Here is a 23420-nt window from a genome sequence, read left to right as displayed (position 1 = left end):
TCTGTCTCAAACAAACAACAAAAAAAGAAATGCACCTTTGCTATTTTTTAAAAATAAACTTTGATTCTGTTTTATAACAATGATATGGATACAGTATAACAGTGATAATGGAAGGCAAATGCATCTCAAGAAAAGTCCATTCCCTTTTTCTGGGAGTAAGCCCCACATGTGGCGTGAAGATAGGTTCTTGGGTTTACATCTAGGCCATGTGGCCCTGCCCAGAGCTGACCCAGAAGAGAGAGTTGACCCAGAAGAGAGAGACACAAGGTCAATACAGAGTCTTTCCAGGTCTTATTCTTTAGAGAATAAGAAACTTAGATCAAGGAGACAGTGAGACGGGGAGTAGACTTTTTGGAATGGAAAGCTCTACTAGATTATTCTTTATTGGTGGCTGATAACTCCTTCTGATTTAATTAGTACTGATACACAATCTCTCCATTTCCTCTGATTGAATCATTTAAATCAAGTCCTATGCCTGGATACCATCAGAAAATAGATGACATCGGAATGGATTTCTATTTATTTTTGGCATATAAGAAGATAATATGACCCAAGAATCAAGCCCTAAATTGATTTACAGTACATTCCTAGCCCTCCTGCTTGCTACCTGTACCTTGGTCCCTATTTGTCAACCATGTGAGGAGTGTTAGATCCTGGAAGGATGGTTTTTTTTGAGCTAACCACTAGGTAACTAGACTTTTCAGCACTGTCTTTCATGAAAATATTGCCAACAAGGACAATGAACATAAATTGTAACTTCCCACGGCTGAACAATCATTCTCTTAAACCACTGTTTCAGTCAATAAAAATAAATTTAAATGGTTTGATATCATAAATAAAAAGAATTCTTGGCTAAAAGAGATGATTCTCAATTGGGGGTGATTTTGCCCTTCCACTCCCTGGGGACATTTGGCAATATCTGTTGACAAGTTTTTTTTTGGTTGTCACTACTAGGGATGGGGGTGCTCCTGGCATTTACTCAGTTTATATTTATAGATTTCTTTCTTCTCTAGTCTTTTTATGCCATTTGAGAGCCTTCTAGAACTTTTTAAAGTCCAGAGATGCTGCTAAACCTCAATACAATGCCCAGGACTGCCCCCTGGAACCAAGAATTAACTGGCCCAAAATGTCAACAGTGCTGAGGCTGAGACGCCTTGGGCAAATCTTTCACCTTCATCCAGTGGTAGGGAAATTTTAGGTAGTTGTAAGAGTTACACAGGTCCCTGAAGGAATGATGGGGTTGTTTATATCTGACTGCTTTGGTAGAATACAATGTTTGGGCCCTAAATCTCTGTCCTTCTGAATCTCTTCTCCTCATTCCCATTCCAGTGTATTTGCAAACCCTTCCCAGTTCCAGCTGTTGGTGAGTTGCACCAGACCATCCATATGTTTCAGAAAAAAAAGATGCCAAAATGCAAATGAATTGTTCTCTGTTAAGTACACAGCTTTGCAAAGAACCATTTAAACTAGGGCTGGTAATAGATATATTTTTTAAAAAAGCTATTCCAAAATGTCTCCAGTCTCTTAAAGAGTCACTGAAAAAAAATCTCTGGTTAAGAGATTAACTTGCCCATCTTTTTTCAGATGAACTTACTTCCTGTTTTACTGAGAATTTGGAAATCCCAAGACACGGATTTGCTTATCTTCTTTGCTTTGTGCTTTCAAGTTTCTTCCCCTTCCATCAGGGCAAGCTACCTGATGGTACTAAGCTACCTGATGGTACTAAGTCTTGGTTTTCCCTATTTGTAAAGTGGAAATGATAATATCTACTTCACAGAATTGTTCTGAAGTGTGGTGTGTAGATCAGAGTTATCTTTTCTCTATGGCACCACCTCCATGCCCTGACTTGGACCTCCAGGAGCCATGTCTGTGGTACATGATCTTGCCCTCCTGGCCACAGCTGCTTGCTCCAGGTATGAGCACCTGACTCAGGTCGAGTCAATCATTGCCTCATTCTGAAATTTGAAACTTACATTGGAGAGTCTTATTTTGTCTGGTGATGAGCAGAGAGGGCGTGTGGGATCCATGGGAGACAGAGTGGTCCCCTCTTCTTGGGTTGACTAAGCTTGTCGGAGGTGTGGGTAAGGCACTTAGGGTCTTTGCTCCTTTGTTAGTCTGAGGCCCCATGCCAAGTGTCCCTATGTAACAAAACTGCACATGTAAACCTGAATTTTAAATAAAAGTTAAAAAATGTTTTTAAAGACTACACACATATAAAAAAAAAAAACTAGTCAATTCCTACACCAAGAGAAAACATGGTTTTAGAGCAGAAACAAAGAAATAGATTATACAAGTATAATGGCTGTAAGCTTAGATGCATAAACACTGTAAAATTCAATGTCAAAATGTATGACTAACAATGTCATTTCAATTTTGTCATAAAAGTTTCACACACACACACACACACACACACACACACATACACACACTCTCACATAAATGGAGAGGCACAGAAACAGGACACCACTGGAGCCAGGTCACACTGGTTCAGGAGCTCTCTGTCCCCAGTGTTTATCTTATCCCTGCTAAGTGTACTTGTTTCTTTAAGTTCTCTTCCTCTTAGTTTCATCTGCAAAGCTTTTTTATACCTTGACTCAGCCTATATTTATAGATTTCTTTCTTTTCTCTTCCTCCTTTTATATCTCCTTTTTAGAACCTACGTTCCCTACACAGTACAGCACTTCTGAGACTATAGGTGTTGGCGGATACTACTTCATTTTGCTGGAATGCCCTTCCTACCCTCTCTGGACTTGCAAATGCTTCCTAGTCAAATTCAAGAGCCATTTTCAAGAGTCATCTTCTCCAGGACCATTCTTTGGTTTTCTCAACAAGAAGCAATCTGCAGTTTTCCCCAGAATTGAATCTTTACTGTTTTATATTCAGTACTAAATGTACATGATTTATTTCCCCATTAAGTATGCTGCATCCTGAAAACAGGGCCTTTGCTCTTTATTTTTTAATCATTGGCATCTATCGTGTTTTACACCTTGTAGATAATTGAAATTTATCAAATAAACAATTTATTCATTTTATTTATTTGTGTCCTGGGAACTTTGTCAATAATTGTCATCTCATCTTTTTCAAGGCTGTAATAAAATGCTAACGTCTATCAAAATAAAATTCAGAGAAAAGTGAGAGCCTCTGTTAAATGTTTTCTTCCCCTGAAGCTTTCATTGGTATTGCCATTAAGAATTAACACTTTCACTTGACATTTCATTCAGGTAATTGAGAAGACAAAGCCAGCTAAGGAAGAAAATGTTTTCTTTCTTTTGTCTTGAGTGTTCACATTCAACAACATTACTAATTATATCTTTCTCATTCACTTCACTTTGCAAGCTGGCATGGAAAGATTTACTGAGCAGAAAAGAAACCATGGAATGCTCTAGGAAAACCACCCAAAAGGATGAGTGTAAACCAGGGAAATTCACAGACTACAGTGAAATTATCCAGCAAACAGAGATTGAGTATTGTGACTCTCAAAGCACAGATCTTGTACCCCGGAGATGATTTGAGGTGGCACCAAGATGGGACATCAAATGGCACCATGAGACAGTTGTTCTCTTCTGTTTCTCCTGATTACCCCAGGAAGAAGTTCTCGGTGTGAAAGAAGAATGTCTTAAATTTGCTAAGCCCTTTTTGTTCTACAAAGAAGGCAATTTTGTTGATGTTTGGAGCTCCTTCTGCAGGGAACAGAATAAATCTAGAATTTACTAACATTGTTTTTACTGAAGTTATTTTTATGGCTACTCTATATTTACAATCAGACAGAACAAGATTCCCTTTAAAATCTAAGTTAAAAAGTGAAAATAGATTTAAAGAAAAATATAAAACAAATAATAGTATCAATGGTGTGCCAGTATGTTGTGAGGGGTAGACAGAAATGACTGAAGTTTTAGAAAAACGTAGCTAGTACTTTACTGTGTATATTTAACTGCAGTGAATGTTAAAGACATGTGTCAGATTTGAAAAAGGGAGGATGTCTTACAAGTAGATATATGTCATAATTATTTTCAAAGCCATATTTGGAATAGATTTTCCTATGAAATCTCATCATTAATATGTATATATGAGGATTTATTCTTAATGTTAAATTCTTAATTCCTTTGAATCATTTCCATGTTACATTTTACTTTCTAGTTGTGTGTGTGTGTGTGTGTGTGTGTGTGTGTGTGTATCCTGAGTTAACAGAAGAGCAAACATTAATTGTCATATTCTGATTCTGAGAAATTATGCAAACCTCCACCTAATCCAATTATTCAGTATAATTAAAGCAGTTAGTTTTAAATTATAACTGAGCTCAATTTTAAAGGAAAAAATAAATCTCTCTTTTTAATTTTCTAGTGCCTTAGTTTTATCCAGCTTTGCAAATTGTACTTATGGCCTGTCTATAAAAATAAACATAATGTAAATTATGATTTAAATCCCCATGGGCAAGCTGTTCTGCCTTCTTTGTTAGAAAGCAAATAAGACCTACTTTATGGCCTGTTTACGAAACTGGAAATTTCAAATGTAGTGATTTAAGAGACATCAACTATATTGGTGTTGTAAGTATAGAAATGACTACACAGACTAATTCTTTCAGGGTAATCTGAGACTCTTTAAAACAGAACATTATTTGATATTTTCCTTTTAAATTATATGGTAATACAGAATTTAAAAAATGTATATATCCACATTACTTATGCTCACCTCCTAAGCTGTTAAGAATCCATATATTCAGAAGACTCTAACCTGTGAAGTTCTGGTAATTTAGTTTTGATCCTCATGCTTAATCAAGTCTGCCTTTATTCCCCTCCCTCCCTCGTCTGGATTGTGTCACTACTGATGCTTCCAAAGCCAATGGGAAGAAACAGGATTCCCCTTTCCTCAAAAAGCCATTATATTTGAGGTCTCAAATATATTCAACCTCAAACTGTCATGTGAAACTCAAATCAAGGAGCCTCATGGTAAGCAATGTGTTCATAAATCAGTCAATCCATCTCTTGGCCTCACAACATTTTAGCAGGTGAAATTTTCATAGTAATCATATCTAAATACCTAGGTCTTCTCTATTGTAGATAAAGTAGCGTGTTCCTCCTCTGTTCAGATTCACGATTTAGGAAGAAACAGAGTAGGAAGGTGTTCTGCTGTGTGACTTGCTCCTGTAAGCATAACCAGATTGGAAAGAAACTCTCCCTGACACGTGCAGAGGAATAAAGCACTATACCAATTTGTATTACTGCAATAGTGAATGCTTCCTTAGCTGCAGTCACTGGCTGAGGGCCTTGACACAGATATGGAAGAATGCAGATGAGATGAAATTCTTTGTACATGTTAGCCATCATTCAATCATTTTCTTCTGGACTCAAAAAAAAAAAAGCTTATAAAAGTACAAAAGAATTACAGAGATCTTAATATAGAGATAACTGAAATTTCTATATTTAATAAAATTTTTTGTATGTCTGCAAAATCTAGTAATATGCTTTGTACTGATAGTGACTTTTCAGGTGGGGTGACAAATTAATAACCTGATCTTTTGCAACTGTCTGGTTGCTCAGCCTCCAAACCTAGATGCTATCCTTGATTTCTGTCTTGCCCCTACTGCTTCTACTCCTTTACACACCCACACACACACAAACACACACACTTGCTCTGTCTCTCTCTCTCTCTTAATTCAACTATAAGACTTTTTTTTTTTTGAGATGGAGTCTCGCTCTGTTGCCAAGCTGTAGTGCAGTAGTGCAATCTCGGCTCACTGCAACCTTCGCCTCCCAGGTTCAAGTGATTCCCCTGCCTCAGCCTCCTGAATAGCTGGGACCACAAGCATGTGCCACCACACGTGGTCAATTTTTATATTTTTAGTAGAGATGGGTTTCACCATGTTGGTCAGGATGGTCTTGATCTGCTGACCTCGTGATTCACCCACTTCGGCCTCCCAAAGTGCTGGGATTACAGGCATGAGCCACCGCGCCTGGCCAACCATGAGCCTTTTTGTATCATTCTGTAAAACATCTATTTGTCTTCACTGTCAATCTAGCCTAAGCCACCATTGTCTCTTGCTTGGAGGACTGCAACAGGCCCCCTACTTCTCTCCTTATGTCTACTCTCTTAAGAAAAGAACATATGTAACATGGATAAAATTTTCTCTCCTGATGATTTTTTTTTAAAATAAAAGCTTTAGTGAGAGATCATTTACATATCATAAAATTCATGTTTTAAGTGTATAATTCAATGACTGTTTTTGTAAATTTATAGCATTGTGCAACTATTGCTGTACTCCAATTTTAGAATATAACCATCACCCCAAAAAGATCCTTTGTGTCTGTTTGTAGTCAACCACACTCCCACCCACAATCCTAGGCAACCACTAATCTACTTTCTGCCTCCATAGATTTGCATTTTGCTTATAAATGGAATCAGATAATACGTGGTCTTTTGCCTCTGGCTTCTTTTACTCTGCATAATTTTTTGGAGGCTTATCAATGTTGGAGCATGTGTGAGGTCTTCAATCCTTTTTATTGCTAAATAGTACACCCATAGATGTAATTTCCGAAGCAAGATAGTTAAACATTTGGGAGGCCATCACTCAACTTTGAACTAGAATATTACAAAGCCATTAAGTATCCTGCGTTTCCCTGCAATCCATTTCCCACAAAGTAACCAGCACCATGGCCATTCTTTGTATAAGACTCTCTGAGAGCTTCCTGTTACAGTTAAAATGAAAATCAAAGTCCCTTCGTGTCCTACAGGGCCTCCACGATGTGGTCCTTGCCTATGTCTCTTATTACTTTACCTCTTGCTCACAGACTCTGGTCCACTTTTATTTTTTAATTTTTTTTCCTGTCCCTTGAACATTACAAGCTTTTTCCCACCTTGGGGAATTTAAACTTGCTCTTTTTCTTCCTTGACTGTTCTTCCACTTGATCTTCAGGTGAGTGGATCTTTGACATTGAAGTGTCAACTCAAATAGCTCCTCTATAAGGAGGTACTTTGAAACAAATCTCAAGGGAGATTTTCCCATCATACCAGTGATTTCCCATCATACCACTCTGTTTAATTTTTTTTCATAGCATTCATTGTTGTCTTAAATTATTTCACTTGTTTACATACTTTATTTTGTCTCCACCCAGTAGAATATAGGGTTGCTGAGGGTGGAGACTGTGTCTGTCTTGTTCATTGGTGTACCCCTTGTGTCTAAAGCAGTGTCTAATACATATTTTGATGTAAGCATGTACTGAATAAGGAATCAGGTAACAGGCTAAATCAGAAGGCAGAGTGAATCTGGAGAGTTAAAACACATAAACAGTAAACCCACATCAAACCATAGTCTTCAATTTGGTTGAATTGATAATCTGAATCTGTACCTTCCCCCCACCTCTTTTTTTTTTTTTGGAAATGGAGTCTCACAGTATCACCCAAGCTGGAGTGCAGTAGTGTGATCTCTGGTCACTGCAACTCCCACTTCTCAGCTTCAAGCCATTCTTGCATTCTTGTGCCTCAGTCTCCTGAGTAGCTGGGATTACAGGTTTGCACAACCACACCGGCTTTTTTTTTTTGTATTTTTTGTAGAGACAGGGTTTCACCATGTTGGGCAGGCTGGTCTTTGAACTCCTGGCTTCAAGCGACCTGCCCACCTTGGCCTCCCAAAGTGCTAGGATTACAGTTGTGAGCCACCGTGCATTTTCTTTTTAAAGTAAGTATTCCCATGAAGAAAATATAATCACTTCTCCCTTGATTGGTTTAACCTCATGCAGATAAAGTATGTACTTGTGATTTGTACTCTAGGCATAAAAAAATCGTGCAAATAACATGTTATAATGCTGATTTGGAGTTTTGTATGATTTACTCCCACTTTTTAACAACGTGTTTGATGTAAATTTTAAGAGACTTGTGGTTTCAGTCACCCTGACAATCTAGGCTTAGAATTAAGCCCTATTAACTGATTAGCTGCCTCTCTATTTTGAGTGTCCTCAAGGTTATGTAGGTTTCTCATCTTATTTCCCAAGTGCCTAAATTTTCCATTTCAAATATAGGTCAAACCTTTTTTTTTTTTTTAGTTTACTTTAAAAAGGAGACAATAAAAGCTGAAATGAAGAGACTTCTTTCCTCAAATTATGAATGCATATTTTAAAAACTATATCTGTGTAATACACACACACACAAATATACACATACACTTATTTTTTCTATATGTAACACTTTTTCCTAGAGCCTGGAAAAATTTAGGTGGTAGGTAATGAAGTTGGTAGCTAATCTGAGTTTACTGTAATTAAAACTAATTGTATTAACCTTGGTTTTAATACTTTCTTGGCAGACCCATTGTCACTTAAACTTAACACGTGCAGTATGGATTTGGTGCCCTGATCACTGATGGATATTTAAAAATTAGGAAGAAACTAACAAAAACACTCTATTTAGAAAAGGACTTATACTGTTACTAGTTCTTGTGAAAGACCTGAAAAGTCCCACAATGACTGTGTTTGTTTCATATGCATTCTTTCTCTGAATATTTTAATCCATGGCTTTGTTTTCTCCTGATGCTTCCACCCAAGATCCGGCACAAATGTAACTAAGACATTAATTGCCCTCACTTCCACGTACAAACACCACAGTGGAATCTGCTTGCTAGTTACATGAAGTATCACTCTGCTGTTTATAGAATAGCTCTAATTGTGCAGCTTTTTATGTATCCAGACAAATGGAGCAAATTGAGATTGCTCAGTGAGACTGGGCAGTGACCTTCATTTGAGCACAATGATTTGCTTGCTGTTTGTATACAAACAGCTGAACCACATCTTAATTCTAGGCTCAAATTTAAAAGCTGCAATGAATTGTCTGAGGCTGCAAGACAGAGACAGTTTCGTAATGGTAGAAGCTGAAGAGATAGAGGTCTCCCCAAAACAAATACAGCAAGTGACCTTCAGCCATTCACTTTCTCCCGGTATACAGGATGATAGAGGTTGAGCAGATGTGACGTATTCACTAAAATAAGGTAACCAACTGTCCCAGTTTGGAATGAAAAGTCCTGGGTAAACTATAATGATTTGGTCACCCTAGTCACCAACATACAGGAAGTCACTAGCTGTGAACTCATAATATCATTTCCTAGGAATTGATGCAAAAGGAATAATCATATGAGTATACAGGTTTTCATACAAGGTTATCTATCATATGCTTATATCTGTGGATGGGTGTGGACACACCCACAGATACAGAAAAACAAACTGGAAAACAATGCCAAAACATATACTGTGATTATTGCCGGATATAGGGGATCATGAGTAATATTTAATTTTTCCTTACACTTTTCCTCAATATTCTGCAACAAGGATTTTAACTTTTTGGTCAGAAAAACATAAAATATTATTTAAAAAATGTAGTCAATAATACCGACCACACTACTTTATATAAAATAGTTATCAAACAAATATTATTTGAAGTGTATGCACAAAATATGCATTTTTCCTGCAGACTTTTTAGCAGTTGTGTCTGTTGCAAGAGTCCTGGGTCCAAGATTCCACTGTAGAGTTGGAGTCAAGCCTGATTTATTTACATATAATTAAACATTATCCTCATGAAAGACTTCAAGTATCCAACACTGACATTATCTACAGAGAACAGCTCACTCGCTCAGTGGGACTGGGCTCACTGTAGGTTATTTCTCATAATAGTTTCCCGTGAATAATACCTCCCTACCCAGCAGCGAGCATGACCACAAGTACAGTGCAATCTGACTTATAAACCAAGCAGGAAATGAAATCTAGAAGGGGAAGGGAATGCGTTTTCTTTTTTTGGTTCGGTGTCAATGTCACCCTGATGTCAGCATGTAACATTCTATAAAAGACACGTCTCTGCTAAAGTGGAAAAAGAACAAATTTGGTACAGCTGTAGAGTAATCATTGTGGGGAATAAATCGGCCAGCTTGAGAACTCACTGCCCCAGTTCACAGCTGTACATCCACTGTCCACGTGGTTGTGAGAGATGCCAGGTGACTTCAGCTCACTCAAGGTCATTCACCGAGACACTAGCATTACAACTTACAAATTGGCAAGCAGTGTGTGCAGAGCAGCGTTTGGTGGTAATAAACAATTGCAAATCCGGAGAGAAGAGCCAAGTGTTGTCCACTGCTAGAATGCAACCTCCAGAGGGCATAGTACCACCCTTGGAAAAAGAGCAGACAATGGGAATGAAAAGGAGACAGTTTGGGCTCTACAACCCAATGTATCTTGAACCTGTCCCTCTCACTTGCTTTCCTCTGCCATCATCGACCACCATCCTCTCTTACATGATGACAGCCACAGCCTCCCAAATGGTGTCCCCACTCCCACTGCTGCTCATGCCTCATGCAGTCATTCTCCACATAGCAGCCACACTGATCTGTTAAATGCATAAATCCAACCAGGTTACTTTGGGACATAAAACCCAAACCTCCTGCCTTAACCTCCAGATTCTGTGGGATCTGGCCCCACCAGCCTTGCTGACTTGCTGTCTTCTCCTTTCCCTCTCCCTGTGCTCCACACTCAGGTCTTTTTCTTGCCCTTCACAGGCGCCTTCTTGCCATAGGGTCCCGGGACTTGGCGCTTCTCTCTGCTCACCATGCTCTTTACATAACTGGCTCCCTCTTGTTTAGGTTTAAGGGCAAGTGCCACCTCTTGGGGATATTTTCTGACCCCTCTAATTAAAACAGCTTCTCCCCAAATTGGTAAATCTCCACCAAATCACCACCCTACATCTTTGCTTCAGAGCAGTGGTGGAGGGGCCCTGAACCCACATTTTGGCTGAATGCTAAATAGGTTGAGGATTAAAAATGAATATTTGGCCAAAGTCAAATATGGATGCCACTGAATAAACTTCTGAGGGCACAAGAATAAACTGAAATTAACACTTTAGTTATTATTACAAAGTTGTTATTAAAAACTTAATTAGCTTAAATTTAAACTTTTGTTACTTCCCCCTGCTGCCTCTATACAGCACATTTAGGACAGACGCCAAATGGATATCTACTTTGACTTGAGCTTGGTGGGAAGTGAAATATTTTGGGGTCAGCTCTTTCAGTATGGCCAATTTTTGACAGTGACATTGACAGTGGGTTGTTAAGCTTTTTCTCCTTCCAGAGAGGAAGGAATTAAGGTGAGCCTTATTTTATTTAATATGATGAATGCTAGTGCCTCAGACAGGTCTAGAGAGATTAGCATTATGATATAACCTCATCTTTACTTTTCTGCTTTGCATCATTATTTAAATTTTTTGATGATTTCTTGGCTCAAAAGTGATATAACATTCTTCTTAAAGATATCAAGTTGTATTGTTTTACTATGTATCTTCTTATTCATTTGTTTATTCATATAAAATAGTTTTAATGAAAAATGTTTACAGGTTAACATGCTAATATTTACTTGTGTATATTTTTGGAGCTCCACTAATATAATTCAACATATAAAGCACATATGAAGATTTTTTACCCCAACGTGCATTTGGAATGCTCACTTATTTTAAAAATGAATATTCAGATATTAACACTAAGTCAGAATGATATGCCTTGCTTGTATTACAGACATTATCACATTGATTGGGTATGATGATTATCTATGTGTTTCCATGATCACTGAGCATGCACAAGCCCAGAAATTTCAGAAATGACTTTGAAGTAACACTTGACTATTTGGTCTCCCAAAGGCAAGTTGAAGACAAAGGTATACAAGAGATTTTAACTGAATAATAAGACCAAAGCCAAACTTGAAGGTATCTCGACCCAATGACTTAAATGTGCCTTGTATATTGTTTGTGCCATTAGATTGTGGGTGCCATAACAGCTACATTTCTGCTTTTGCTCACTGTTGTAGCCCCAGTGCCTCAAAGGCACAGTGTTTATAGCACACTGCAGCCACCCAGATAAGTGAGATGAAGGAAGGGCAGACTGAATGAACCCAGGAGTCTGGCCAGTAGCATCTTATGCACTTCTCTCTGTGATTTGATTCTCCCCCTGATTTATAAGTATTTGTGAGATCTGCGTGGGATGCTTGGTTCTGATTACAAATGACAAATATTGCACACTGAGTTCTTCTAGATGCTGCCATTTCTAGAGACTAGGCTGTTTTGGAGATTCATTTCATTTGAGGTCTCTTTAAAGCAGGAAGGTAAAAGAGAGAGAAACATTTTCTAGGTTCCAAGACCTGCTACATTTGGCTCAACAGAAAATCACCTAATTCTGCTCTTGGGGTAGAAATAGGTTGAGTGATTTGACACAGCAGGGAGAAAAACAAGGTGACATCACATGGCAGGGCAGAACTGGGACATCACACCCAGAGCCTCCTGCCTCTAAGAGTCCTCAGTGATTGATCCTGCAACTCTATTGTACTACTGCATGTACAAAGTCATGGGAGACAAGAGACCTCTTTTTGTTTCTTTCCTCTCTAGTAAATTTACAGAAGAAGAACATCCAAAACAAAACCATTATTAGATTGTATAGCGTCCTACTTGCTGAAAGTCAGATTTACAGAGATTTACCTGTGTTGGATCTAGCAATTCCCTGGTGTGTATATTTGTAGGTGTGTGTATGTATTTTATTACTTAATAAGTGACAGTGATTTGGTGTCAAGAACTCATACAATGGATTCATTTTACTTTTTGGGCTTTCTCTGTTTTTCTTTTTTTCCCCTCCCCAGATACTTTGCAGCCATCTTCTATTCTTTTAGGTATGGAGCCTCATTTAGATGGAGAGATCTGCACTATAATTATCTTTATAGTCATCAGTACTCTAAAGAGGTTTTCAAGCCCATCACATTGGGCCCCTTCTCAGCTTTTCCATACCCCTTTACCACTTGCTGCTAAGGTTTGGCTCTGAATCAACCAACATTTATTAATCATCTTTACATGTAAGGCATTATAAGAAAACTAGCCTGATATATAGATTTTTTTCCAAGTACAAGTAAGGGATCTACATATAAATGAACACATTCCAAAGGAAACTAAAAAAGGCATCAGGGAGATAAAGCGTCTTTAGCTTCTTTAGTTCACACCAACTGACTTTGATGGTCTGTGCTGTTTTCCTTTTTCTACCCTGGGTCCACTGACAGCAATAATGATTAAAATAAGAATAACATCTCTTACATCTGTGCCAAGTGCTTTGCATATGTGAAATTTGAAATGTTATTAAGCAGTCTATGGTGTAGGTATCATCAGTATTATTTTGTAAGTGAAGAAACTGAGGTTCAGAAGGATTTAGTAGCTCAGCCACCATAACAATGACAGTGGCACAGGTGAGATTCAAACTAGGGGTTCTATCACCCCAAAGTTTTTGCTTTTATGCCTATGCTGAACCTTTATTTTTTGTATAATTACTGAAATGTTTCCACCCAGACTGCAGCTGTTAAAGACTGCCTGAAATAGCTGCCTCTTTTCAAACCATCTGAACTGGAAGCTACGGGCTGGCATGAAAGCTTTTGAATTCTTACCAAGGAACCCAGGTGACTCTGAAGGACTCCAGAGTTTAAACAGCAGAACCCTAGAAATTTCCAAAACCCCTGATAATTGGCATCATGGCAAGATGCTGTGTCCTCCCTGAGGGCCCACATCCATCTGCACCCTTATAGTGAGGCGAGTTCCATATCCACAGCACAGGGGCGTTGCTGGAAGATAAATAAGTAACTGACAAACACATAGAAAGTATTACCTTAGCTGCACTCTAGCCTCTTGAACAATGGCCCTGATCCAGAAAGAAGCCAGAACAACAGGCTTGTGGAGACCCAGGCTGTAGAGGGCTGTGCCTCTGGAGGAGGACTCATGGAGGATGCTGCCTTTTGGATTCCTCTTGCCTTTGAGAACTAGTTCTTTTATCATCAAATCAAAGGCAGTCCACCCTCAGAATATATCCTCTGGCTCTGGAAAGCATTTTGGCAATGGTACTCACTTCTACTTTGGCAGCTTTGGCCGTTTGATTTCCAGGTGTTTGGAGTCTGGGTGTGTGGAGCAGTAGGATTTGGGGGCAGGCTTCCTAACTTCTCTGAGCTTCTCTTTTTTCCATCTATTTCTTAACAGTATCATGTGGAATTCAGTGACATTATAGTGAATTTTTGGCTATTAATACTATTTCCTGAGAGGTTACAATATGCTGGTCATTGAACTCAGCCCTTAACATAGATCAGATTGATTTTCAACAACAGCCCCATGGGGCAGTTGTGTTCTTGTCTTTCTTTCAAATAAAGGGAAATGGAGGCTTAATGGGGAGAAGCTACTTGGTCAAGGTTACCCAGCTGGTGAGTGGTGAATCTGTGATTTAAACCCAGGTCTGTCTGACTCTTAGCCATATGGTTCCAGTTAGTTCAGTGCCTGGTACTTAGATTTCAATAAATGATAGGGGCAGTTGTTATTGATAATGATTCCCTTGAGGATGATGATCATTATCATTAGTGTCTTTCTGGGATTGTGTAAATGTCTCAAGGGCAGAGATCCTCTTTTTAGACTCACATGTGTTACACCTCACAGTACTGATGTATGTGGGTCAAATTACGCCTGCTGAGTGTGTACACTGATGTGGAACACCTGTGCTGGTGTGTGCGTCAGCACATTCATCTCCATTTAAATACGGGCTGGGTTTTAATCCACAAAACAACTGAATTTATGGAAAGGAAATGCACACTTTTAGATAGTTTTGTTGAATATCCAATGCTAATTAAGTGACTCTGTTTTAGAGATCTAATTCCTTTTAGAAAGGTAGAGTGGCAGAATGGATGAAAAGTACAGGCTTTGGGTTTGTCTTTTGGCTTAGCTATTAGATCCGCAAATTGACTAAATCACTTCACCTCTCTAGATTTCAGTATTTCCATTAGTAAAATGGGAATAACAATAGTACCTATCTCATAGGTTATGGCAGGGCCTTAAATAAAATGATGACTGTGGAATACCTAGCATGGCACCTAGTCCATAGAAGATACTGAATCAATGTTAATGATTACTGTTTTAGACTCAGGCCACCTTGTTTCCCCCTATGTCCCCTTCGCCATCCAAACAAGAATAAAGCCATGATTATAATAGTCAATAGGACTACTATCTGCCCAAGCACTGTTTTAAGTATTATATATATATATATAGTAATTAATTTTCATAAGAATGTGGAAATGGAGGCATAAAGAGTTAAGCAGCCTGCCCACAGTCACACAGCGGAAATATGAACCCAGTGCTCTGGTTCCCAATTTTGTACTCTTGTCCATGACACTGTACTGCTTCTGAACACTGATGAATATAAATCAAGTATCTGTTGTTTCCTTATTAGTGAGGATTTAGAATTTCTAGACCTCATTCTGTCATTACAGGCAAATAACTCTACGACATTCTTTCCTATGTTCTCCCTGATCACTAAATAACAAATACAGTGGCTTTTCACACTTGGAGAGAAATGTATTAAATTGGATTTCTTCTGAACAGTGACAGAAAAACAGTCCAGTTCTTAGATTACTCCAGATATAAGTGGCAGGTAATCTTCTCAGGCAAGGTATTAGAAAAGCTGAATCAGAAAGGAAATGACCTATAGTCACTTAGTCCCTAAGAGTTTTTTAAAAAGAGTACAGCCTTGTTTCATAGCTACACAAGATTAGACTACTCATGAAATCAGAACTTTCATACATTTTTCACGTTTAGATGGAGTGTCAATGTCTAATTGACAAACTCCAGCCACTAGTTGATCATCCAATTCTGAAACTCCAACTAATTCCAGAAATTTCATCAACTCAGAGTTAGCTGCAATTCCTGAAAACTCTGTCTTACGTTCTGTCATTATGGTTCTCCTGTGGGTCAGTTAGTTGGATGAAATAATTATAGAATTGTTGAGGTAGAAGGGACCTTGGATTCCACTTTTCAGGACTTGGAGAAGTTGGAAAGCTTGGTGGCTTACATAAGACAGGTTGGCAAATTTATGATGGAGCCGGGAGCAGAACTAGGAGCTTTCTCTCCAAAACTTGTTCCCTAGCACCTTGATTCCTTCCCACTGTCTATGCTACTGTCTGTTGTCCTACCAGTCTGCCCACCTTCACCCTTCAGCTCACAAACACACACAAACTGGTCTTAAATAAACATTGGGAATTCTGGACCAAGCATTCTGGTCTGAGAGGCAGGACAGTGTCTGAGCATCCCAAACTGTGATTATAATTTTACTTCCTCCCATCCTACGTATCTTCTGGGAGCCTAGCAAAATTGAATTTCTGGGTCAGTGTTGACTTTTACCATTTATGATTTAATTAACTTGGAAAGAAATTAAACCTTTTTCCGGAAGGAAAAAACAGAAGAAATGGCATCTAAGCTCCACGTTCTCACTACATCATGTCTCTACATAAATATCTCCTGGACTGTGAACTTGAGCATGGAGTGTCAAGACAGGAAAGGAGCTGATTCTCAGGAAGCCTCATTTCCTTTCCCATTCAGTGGCCTTTGAAGTTCTCAAAAGCTACCATGGCTCCTGGAATATAGACCATGCCCAGGCACTCAGATATTTCCAATCAACCCTCCTCCATGGGTGTACAACTTCAAAGGTCACATCTGTGTTATCCCTCAGTCTAACATTAAAGCCTGGCAAATAGTATGTGCTCAATAAATACTACTTGACCAATATATGGTTCCAAGTTTACTCCAGTCCTTAAAGATATTTCAGGTTTCAAGATGGAAATACAATCATATTTTCCCTGGCTTAAACTCCGGCAATAGCTTCTCCAGGGTCTTGGAATAAAGTTTAAACCCTTTGTGTGGCCCCTAGGACCCCTAAGTTTTCTGGCCCTGCCCTGCTCTCTGCACTGTCCCTGTAAACACTCTCCCTCAATGACTGATCTCTAGGCACACTGTCCCCCTTTCTGGTTCAGGACACTTCAAGCCCCTCCCTACCTCAAAGCCTCGCACTTGCTGTTTCCTCTTCCCTATGCCCCCGCTACTCTCTATCACAGCAGCCTGCTCATTTCTTTCAGAACGCAAATTATAATCTGTTGTTACCCTTATATATTCATTTGTTCATTTGTTTATTGCCTGTGTCCCTTACTGGAATGTTTGATCCACAGGCCAAGGCTTGAGATATGTTATTCATGGCTGTAGCCCCAGCACTGGCTGGATACAAGGAAAGTATCCTGCGCGTACACTTGCTGAAGGAATGCAAGTATCTACCCTTTCATATCATCATATCACATCTAAATATCAAAGAAGCCATTCAGGACAGATATTCTGCCTCCATTTAAACCATTCCAAGGCCCAGTACACAGAAAACATTTTGGTTAAATTGAAAAAGGAAGCACCATTAAGAATATAATATGTGAGGCAAGCAACTGGAGGGAACAACTTCCTTTTCTGGCTTTGTAACTGACTTAATGTGGGAACAATTTTATAGAACTCCATTTCTATGAATAATTTGGGCATGATAAGCCTGGCCCATTCCACTCTACCATGAGGATGAATAATATATTTCACAGAAGAAAAATGTTACAGGAAGTTGTTATGTTTTGTGTTGTTTTTGTTTTTTGTTTGTCTCATCAGATGAGATGTCATTGAAGAACACTAGGGCCGTGACAAGATTTCCCAGTTAGGGCATTTTATTTTTTCATTCCCTTGGAAAATACCAAGTTTCCAAGTTTGGTTGTGTTTTCTAATCCCTGGCAATAATGAAATTCATATGTCATGAAGCCCATGTCCTGTCAGGGAGTAATGAACTTGTTAAATAATCAAATGCCAAGTGGCATCTTTGGTTTCAATTCAGTAGAATGTAATTTCAGATACATTAGTACAATACTGGGTTGCTAATTAAACTTCCTTTCTTTTTCTTTTTTTTTTTTTTTTAAACTTCCTTTCTTTTCAGCAAAATTATTTAAGTGTTCCAGTATTTAATCCTTGGGGCATGGTTATTATAGAGGGTAACTTACTTTGTACAAAACTAGCAATACATATAATTTTGGAATATATTTTCTACTCAGGGAATATGTCAGGTTTCTTTACATCAATTTTTTTTCAAATTAACATAATTTGCCTACCATCTTCCCAATCTCTACCATTTCTGTATACCAATGCAAGATACTTTCATGATTACTTTTCATCATACCCACGTACCACCTGTGCTATTATTTACTTAATATATTTTATTTAAATTGATTCACTTTTTAAGTGTTACTGTATTTCTTTAAAAAGGAAATCTTATGTCATCTCTACAAAAGACAAAACAGCACCACCAGCCATGAATGGAAGGTAAGCGTAATGGGATCTAAACAAGGCTATGAAATCTTAACTGGATGCTGTTGCCTGCAGAAGGCTCTGAGCCTGAGACCTGTGGAGGTGTTAATGACCTACTAGCATCAAATTAAAATGTTCTCCTTGACCTTATCAGAAGAACTGAAAAATAAATGGAAAAGGAGTGCCTTTCTTTTCACATAATTTCATCTCACAATGCCATGTTCTGGTATTACTTAACATAATCTCTGTTCTTAGTAAAGGTAAGAGTGTCACCCTTCGAAATATATCACCTTAGAGCAAGAACAGCCCTCTGCTCTAGTTCAAAGAAAGTGGGAAAATATATTCCAAATGCTTTGGAATCCCCAAAGCATTTCTCTTCTCCATCTCCATGCCTTCCTGAGGCTGCTGACCTAATGGCAGGATTTGAGGCACTTCTGCCTAAGTATCCCCATCGGTTTCCCATCAGAAGCAGAAACAACCTGTTGCAAATGGAGACAGTATTGTAAAATAAATACATCTCATGAAAACTTGATCATACATTCTCCTGGGTTTCTATGTTAAAAATGCAGGAGAGGAGGACAACAGAATTGAGAGGACATAGCGTGCTTGAAAATAACCCACAGGTATCAAACAGATTGATCAAGTGAAGGATGAATATAGGCCACAATTTAGCTGACAGTATAAGAGGCTGCCCCGCCTTCACCACAGACACCATTTTTTCCAACCACAAAGTATTAATATATTTAACTAATGAACACAGTGTTATTATATTATATAACTGATCCAGTATGACCATGCTGAGCAGGGTCCTGGCTATAAGTGAAGAGATGGCACTCTTAAAGGAGGTGAAGGATGGGAAATGCCGATTCCATACATGAGGATTCCAAATAACATACTCTTAGACAAACTGGGTTATGTCATGTACGCCTGAATTTTTGGCTATACTTGAGAAAAAAAAGACAACAGCCAAATTCCTTGTAGACATATGCTATGGCACAATGTTAGGGTTCCAGTTATGGGGTGTAGTACTTGGTGGCAGCAACCATGGAATTTGAGTAATAAACAAAACATGCTCAAATGGAGTTTTGGTTTTAGAATATATAAATAAAGCATGGGCACCAGCTGGCTGTAAAAATAGTTAAAGACAAGATTCGGAAGACGAATAGGTCAGGAAAAGGGCTAAGCTTGTCAGAGGATGAAGTGGAGTTATTAGGACAAATTAAAGATAATCCCTGAAAGGAAAATTTCTGTAATAATCAAAATCAAGTAGCAGAGATGACAGCTGGAGATTAGTAATAGGAGAAAGTGTAAGTGGGAGGGGAGAGAGTGGAGAAAAGGAGAAGAAATAAAGCTTCAAAGAGAAGAGATGAAGAGGCTTCTGAGTAAGTTAAAACCAGGGAGGCAGGAAGAAAATGGAACTGCACAAACAGGCTGGTTCATCCTAACAGATAAAACTGGAGGCAAGACAGGTGCAGTGGCCCATGTCTGAATCCCAGTACTTTGGGAGGCTGAGGCGGGAGCAGGTCACTTGAGCCCAAGAGTTCAAGACAACCAGCCTGGGCAACATGGTAAAACTCTGTCTCCACAAAAATATACAAAAATTAGCTGGGTGTTGTGGCGTATGCCTGTAGTCCCAGCCACTCAGGAGAGTGAGGTGGGAGGATCACCTGAGTCCAGGTTGGCCAAGGCTGCAGTGAGTTGTGATTGCACCACTGTACTCCAGCCTGGATGACAGAGTACGACTCTGTCTCAAAAGACAAAACAAAACAAAACCCAAACCCCAAAACAAAACAAAACAACTTGGAGGCAGAGGAAACCTACTGGAAGTGAACTGTGACAAAGAAAAATGGTTAAAAAGAGTATTGAGTACAGAATTGTGGATTTAGAAGGAAAATAAGTAAAGGATATAGGAGAGTCTACATGTAAAGGATAGACAGGAAGACACATGAGTGTTGTACATTTCAAGCTTCCGGTATATCCTTTTGGGATACTATAGAAATGGAAAATACAGGGCACTTGTACTCCTTCCTCTCCCATGGCAGATATTACAAGTTGACCTTGGCACTATTTTCCTCTGAGTATGGATTTGGCCTCGAACACTTCTCAGTACAGCACTTTAGGTAGCTACCACTGATTGATTTGACTTGACCCTGGTCACGAAACTTGAATCCTTAAGGTATTACAAAACAAACAAATCAACAAACTTATTGACTAAAGAGGAATAAAAAATGTATACTTCTTGCTGGAAAAGCAAAATGTTTCAATGTGAGCTGTTTCTGTTTATAGACATCATAATCCACATGTGTAGTTATGAGTAAGTATGTGTATGAAACATGAATATTTCAAGCAGGTAGACCCAAGCATTCTGTAATTATTTGTAATCTGAAATTCTGTTTTAACCATTTACAAGCACAGGAAAATCAACTCATCATTTACCCTGGTAACTGGAACCGTTGCGCCTGATCAAATGTTACAAACTGTGTTTTGAATTATAATAGCTCATATGAAACAACAGTCTGTTAGAATAATCAGAATTTTCTCCTTCCTTCTCAATGTTATAACACCATATTGGGCCCGGCATCTTAAAAAGTTGGCAGAAATACCAAATAGGTTGTTCTTCCCCCATATATCATACACTTTTAAAAAGCACAAATAAATAGTGCAGTATAATATAAGAGCATGGAAAATGATCAGACCATTTGAGGAATAACTGGGATTTCATCAACGGCAGTAAAAAAGAAACCATATTCATTGTCAGTTTGAAACTCGTAAAAAAAGGGAGGAAGGGTGGCATGTGACAAGGTGCACTGGTTTCCATTTCCTCTTGTACACACTCATTAATTTCTCCCAGCTTCTGAGCATCTAAGGCTTTTGCCTATTCATGTAAAGAGCCACTTGAAGGCATACAATGCCCTCAGATTTTCTCTGGTCCAGGAAACATTCAGTGCTTTCTTTGAACTATTTTGTTTGAACATCCTGGTAAGTTATTCATGTTCTGCCAAACAGCTCATAATGCTCTGGGGGAGGAGAGGCAGTGAGCTAGTGTTCGGGGTTTCTCTTTTGATGACTCTCTTATGAATTAACACCAACACAAAAAGATGCTCATTAGTCTAGATGGGCTTACTGAGATAGAAAAGGAAGGGAGAGAAAAGTAGTGGGTAGGGAGGGAAGGCAGCAATGATCTCTCAAGAATCTTTGAGGCCTGAGAGTCTATTGACTCTAATGAACGAACCCATTATTGCTCCTGTGGACCATTGAAACAGGACCCTAACTGACCTCCTGCACAACCCTGCCCACCCACTCCCCACCCACTGCAGCCAGAGTCATCTTTTCAAATACATCTCCAATCCATGCTTTCCTCGCCAAGGCCTAACAACTTCCCCATGGTATGGCCCTGCCTGCCTCTGTGGCAGCTTGTGGCACCCCTGATTCTCCAAACTCCAGCCCCACTGGCCACCTTTGAATTTCTCCTTGCCCAGGGCCTTTGCTAACCACAGGACCTTTGCACAAGCTGTTTACTCTACCTAGAATGCTCTCCACCCATCCCCACTCCCATTGCTCAACTTTAATAATATTAGCTCAAATACCTCATATGTCCTAAGGAAGGCCTATTCTGTATCTGTCCTTACAAACTGGTTCAGGTCCCTCCCGCTATCTCCTCTCAAAGCGTCCTTTGTCAGCATTTATAACTATTTATAATTATATATTTGTGCCATTACTTTTCTGATGGTCCCATGAAGCTGTGAGCTGTGGAGGGCTACACCAGTGACTACTTTCCTTTCCACCATACAATAATACCTTGTACACACACATAGTAAGCATTTGACACAATTATATTGACCCAATGAATTAATGTATTATGTAACATACTACCTTGCTAATACATTCAGAACTATGACATATATGAAAAAAGTTAGACAAAAACCTAAATATCATATGTTCTCACTAATAAGTGGGATCAAAGCTATAGGATGCAAAGGCATAAGAATGATACAATGGACTTTGGGGACTCAGGGGGCAAGAGTGGGAAGGGGGTAAGGGATAACAGACTACAAATTGGGTTCCGTGTATACTGCTCAGGTGATGACACCAAAATCTCCCAAATCACCACTAAAGAACTTACCAATATAACTAAATACCACCTGTTCCCCCAAAATCTATGGAAATAAAAAAAAATTTTTAAGTCTTATACTGAAAACCAAATATTTAGAAAATTTAGTAAAGTAAACTTATATCAAACGTTCCTGCACATTATATTGATGAATGGAAATTGTGACTAATCTCTCGAGGGTAAATACTTAAAACCACCAGAAAGGAGACTGTTTCTTTAATTTTCTTCAGTTCTCTGCTTTGAAGGAACTAGAATCTTTGCTATGGCTGCCAAATAAAAAGGTAGGCAAATCATCTTTTGAAAAATAAACAAGGTTTATGTCTTCTAGGATCTCCTAGGGAAACCAGATCTTTACCTTGGAGTTGGCCAAAATGGAACTAATGGCAGCAACCCTCTATAAGGTGGACCCTGGAGAAACATAACTTACGTTGGTTTAGAAGCCTCGGCCTGATCAGTCTGTAGTTTCTCTCCTCCTTCCACCTCCATTGTACAATATACGATGCGATTTGGAGCCAAAGATTTGAGGCCTTGGACTTCCATGATTACCACCTGAAAAGATAATTCCACATAATCGAGGTTATTGGCAAGGCCCCTGGCAGCATCACCCAGAGGAAAATACATAAATGGGAAGCTACAGAGAATACCAACAGGTATCTGATGGCTTCTATTAGGTTTGTACCAGTCATGCTGGGACCAGTCTAGCACGAAAATGCAATTCCTCATAGTGTAGCTGATTGCCTGCCAGACAGAAAGACAAGGCTCACTAATTCAAATGCTCACAGGGGTCAGACAGGCATATAAAATGGGCTACTCTTTCTGTGTTAAGCAAATAAGATCAGTTTTTCATTTCTACCAAGAAATAGGCTCTTCTTTTCTTTCTTTTTCTTTTTCTTTTTTTTGTTTTGTTTTGTTTTTTTTTTTTTGAAATGGAGTCTTTTTTTTTTTTTTTTTAGAGTGTGGGGTGGGAAATCAGGGGTTTCACAGCCTTCAGAGCTGAGAGCCTCGAACAGATTTACCCACATATTTATTGACAGTACGCCAGTGATAAGCATTGTTTCTATAAATTATAGATTAACTAAAAGCATTTCTTTTCTTTTTATTATTATACTTTAAGTTCTAGGGTACATGTGCATAA

At 38.8% G+C, this 23420-nt stretch overlaps 1 protein-coding gene across 1 annotated transcript in view; it reads right to left on the bottom strand.

The window, feature by feature from the left end:
- CADPS (Ca++-dependent secretion activator) overlaps positions 1 to 23420 on the bottom strand; it is a 482801-nt gene that overhangs the window by 227068 nt on the left and 232313 nt on the right. The window contains 1 exon segment of the mRNA XM_011947195.1: positions 22713 to 22834. Coding sequence (XP_011802585.1) covers positions 22713 to 22834 — 122 coding nt within the window.

This window comes from Colobus angolensis, unplaced genomic scaffold, assembly GCF_000951035.1.
Source record: "Colobus angolensis palliatus isolate OR3802 unplaced genomic scaffold, Cang.pa_1.0 Scaffold26, whole genome shotgun sequence".
NCBI lineage: Eukaryota > Metazoa > Chordata > Mammalia > Primates > Cercopithecidae > Colobus > Colobus angolensis.
This window is presented reverse-complemented; position numbering and strand designations above follow the sequence as displayed.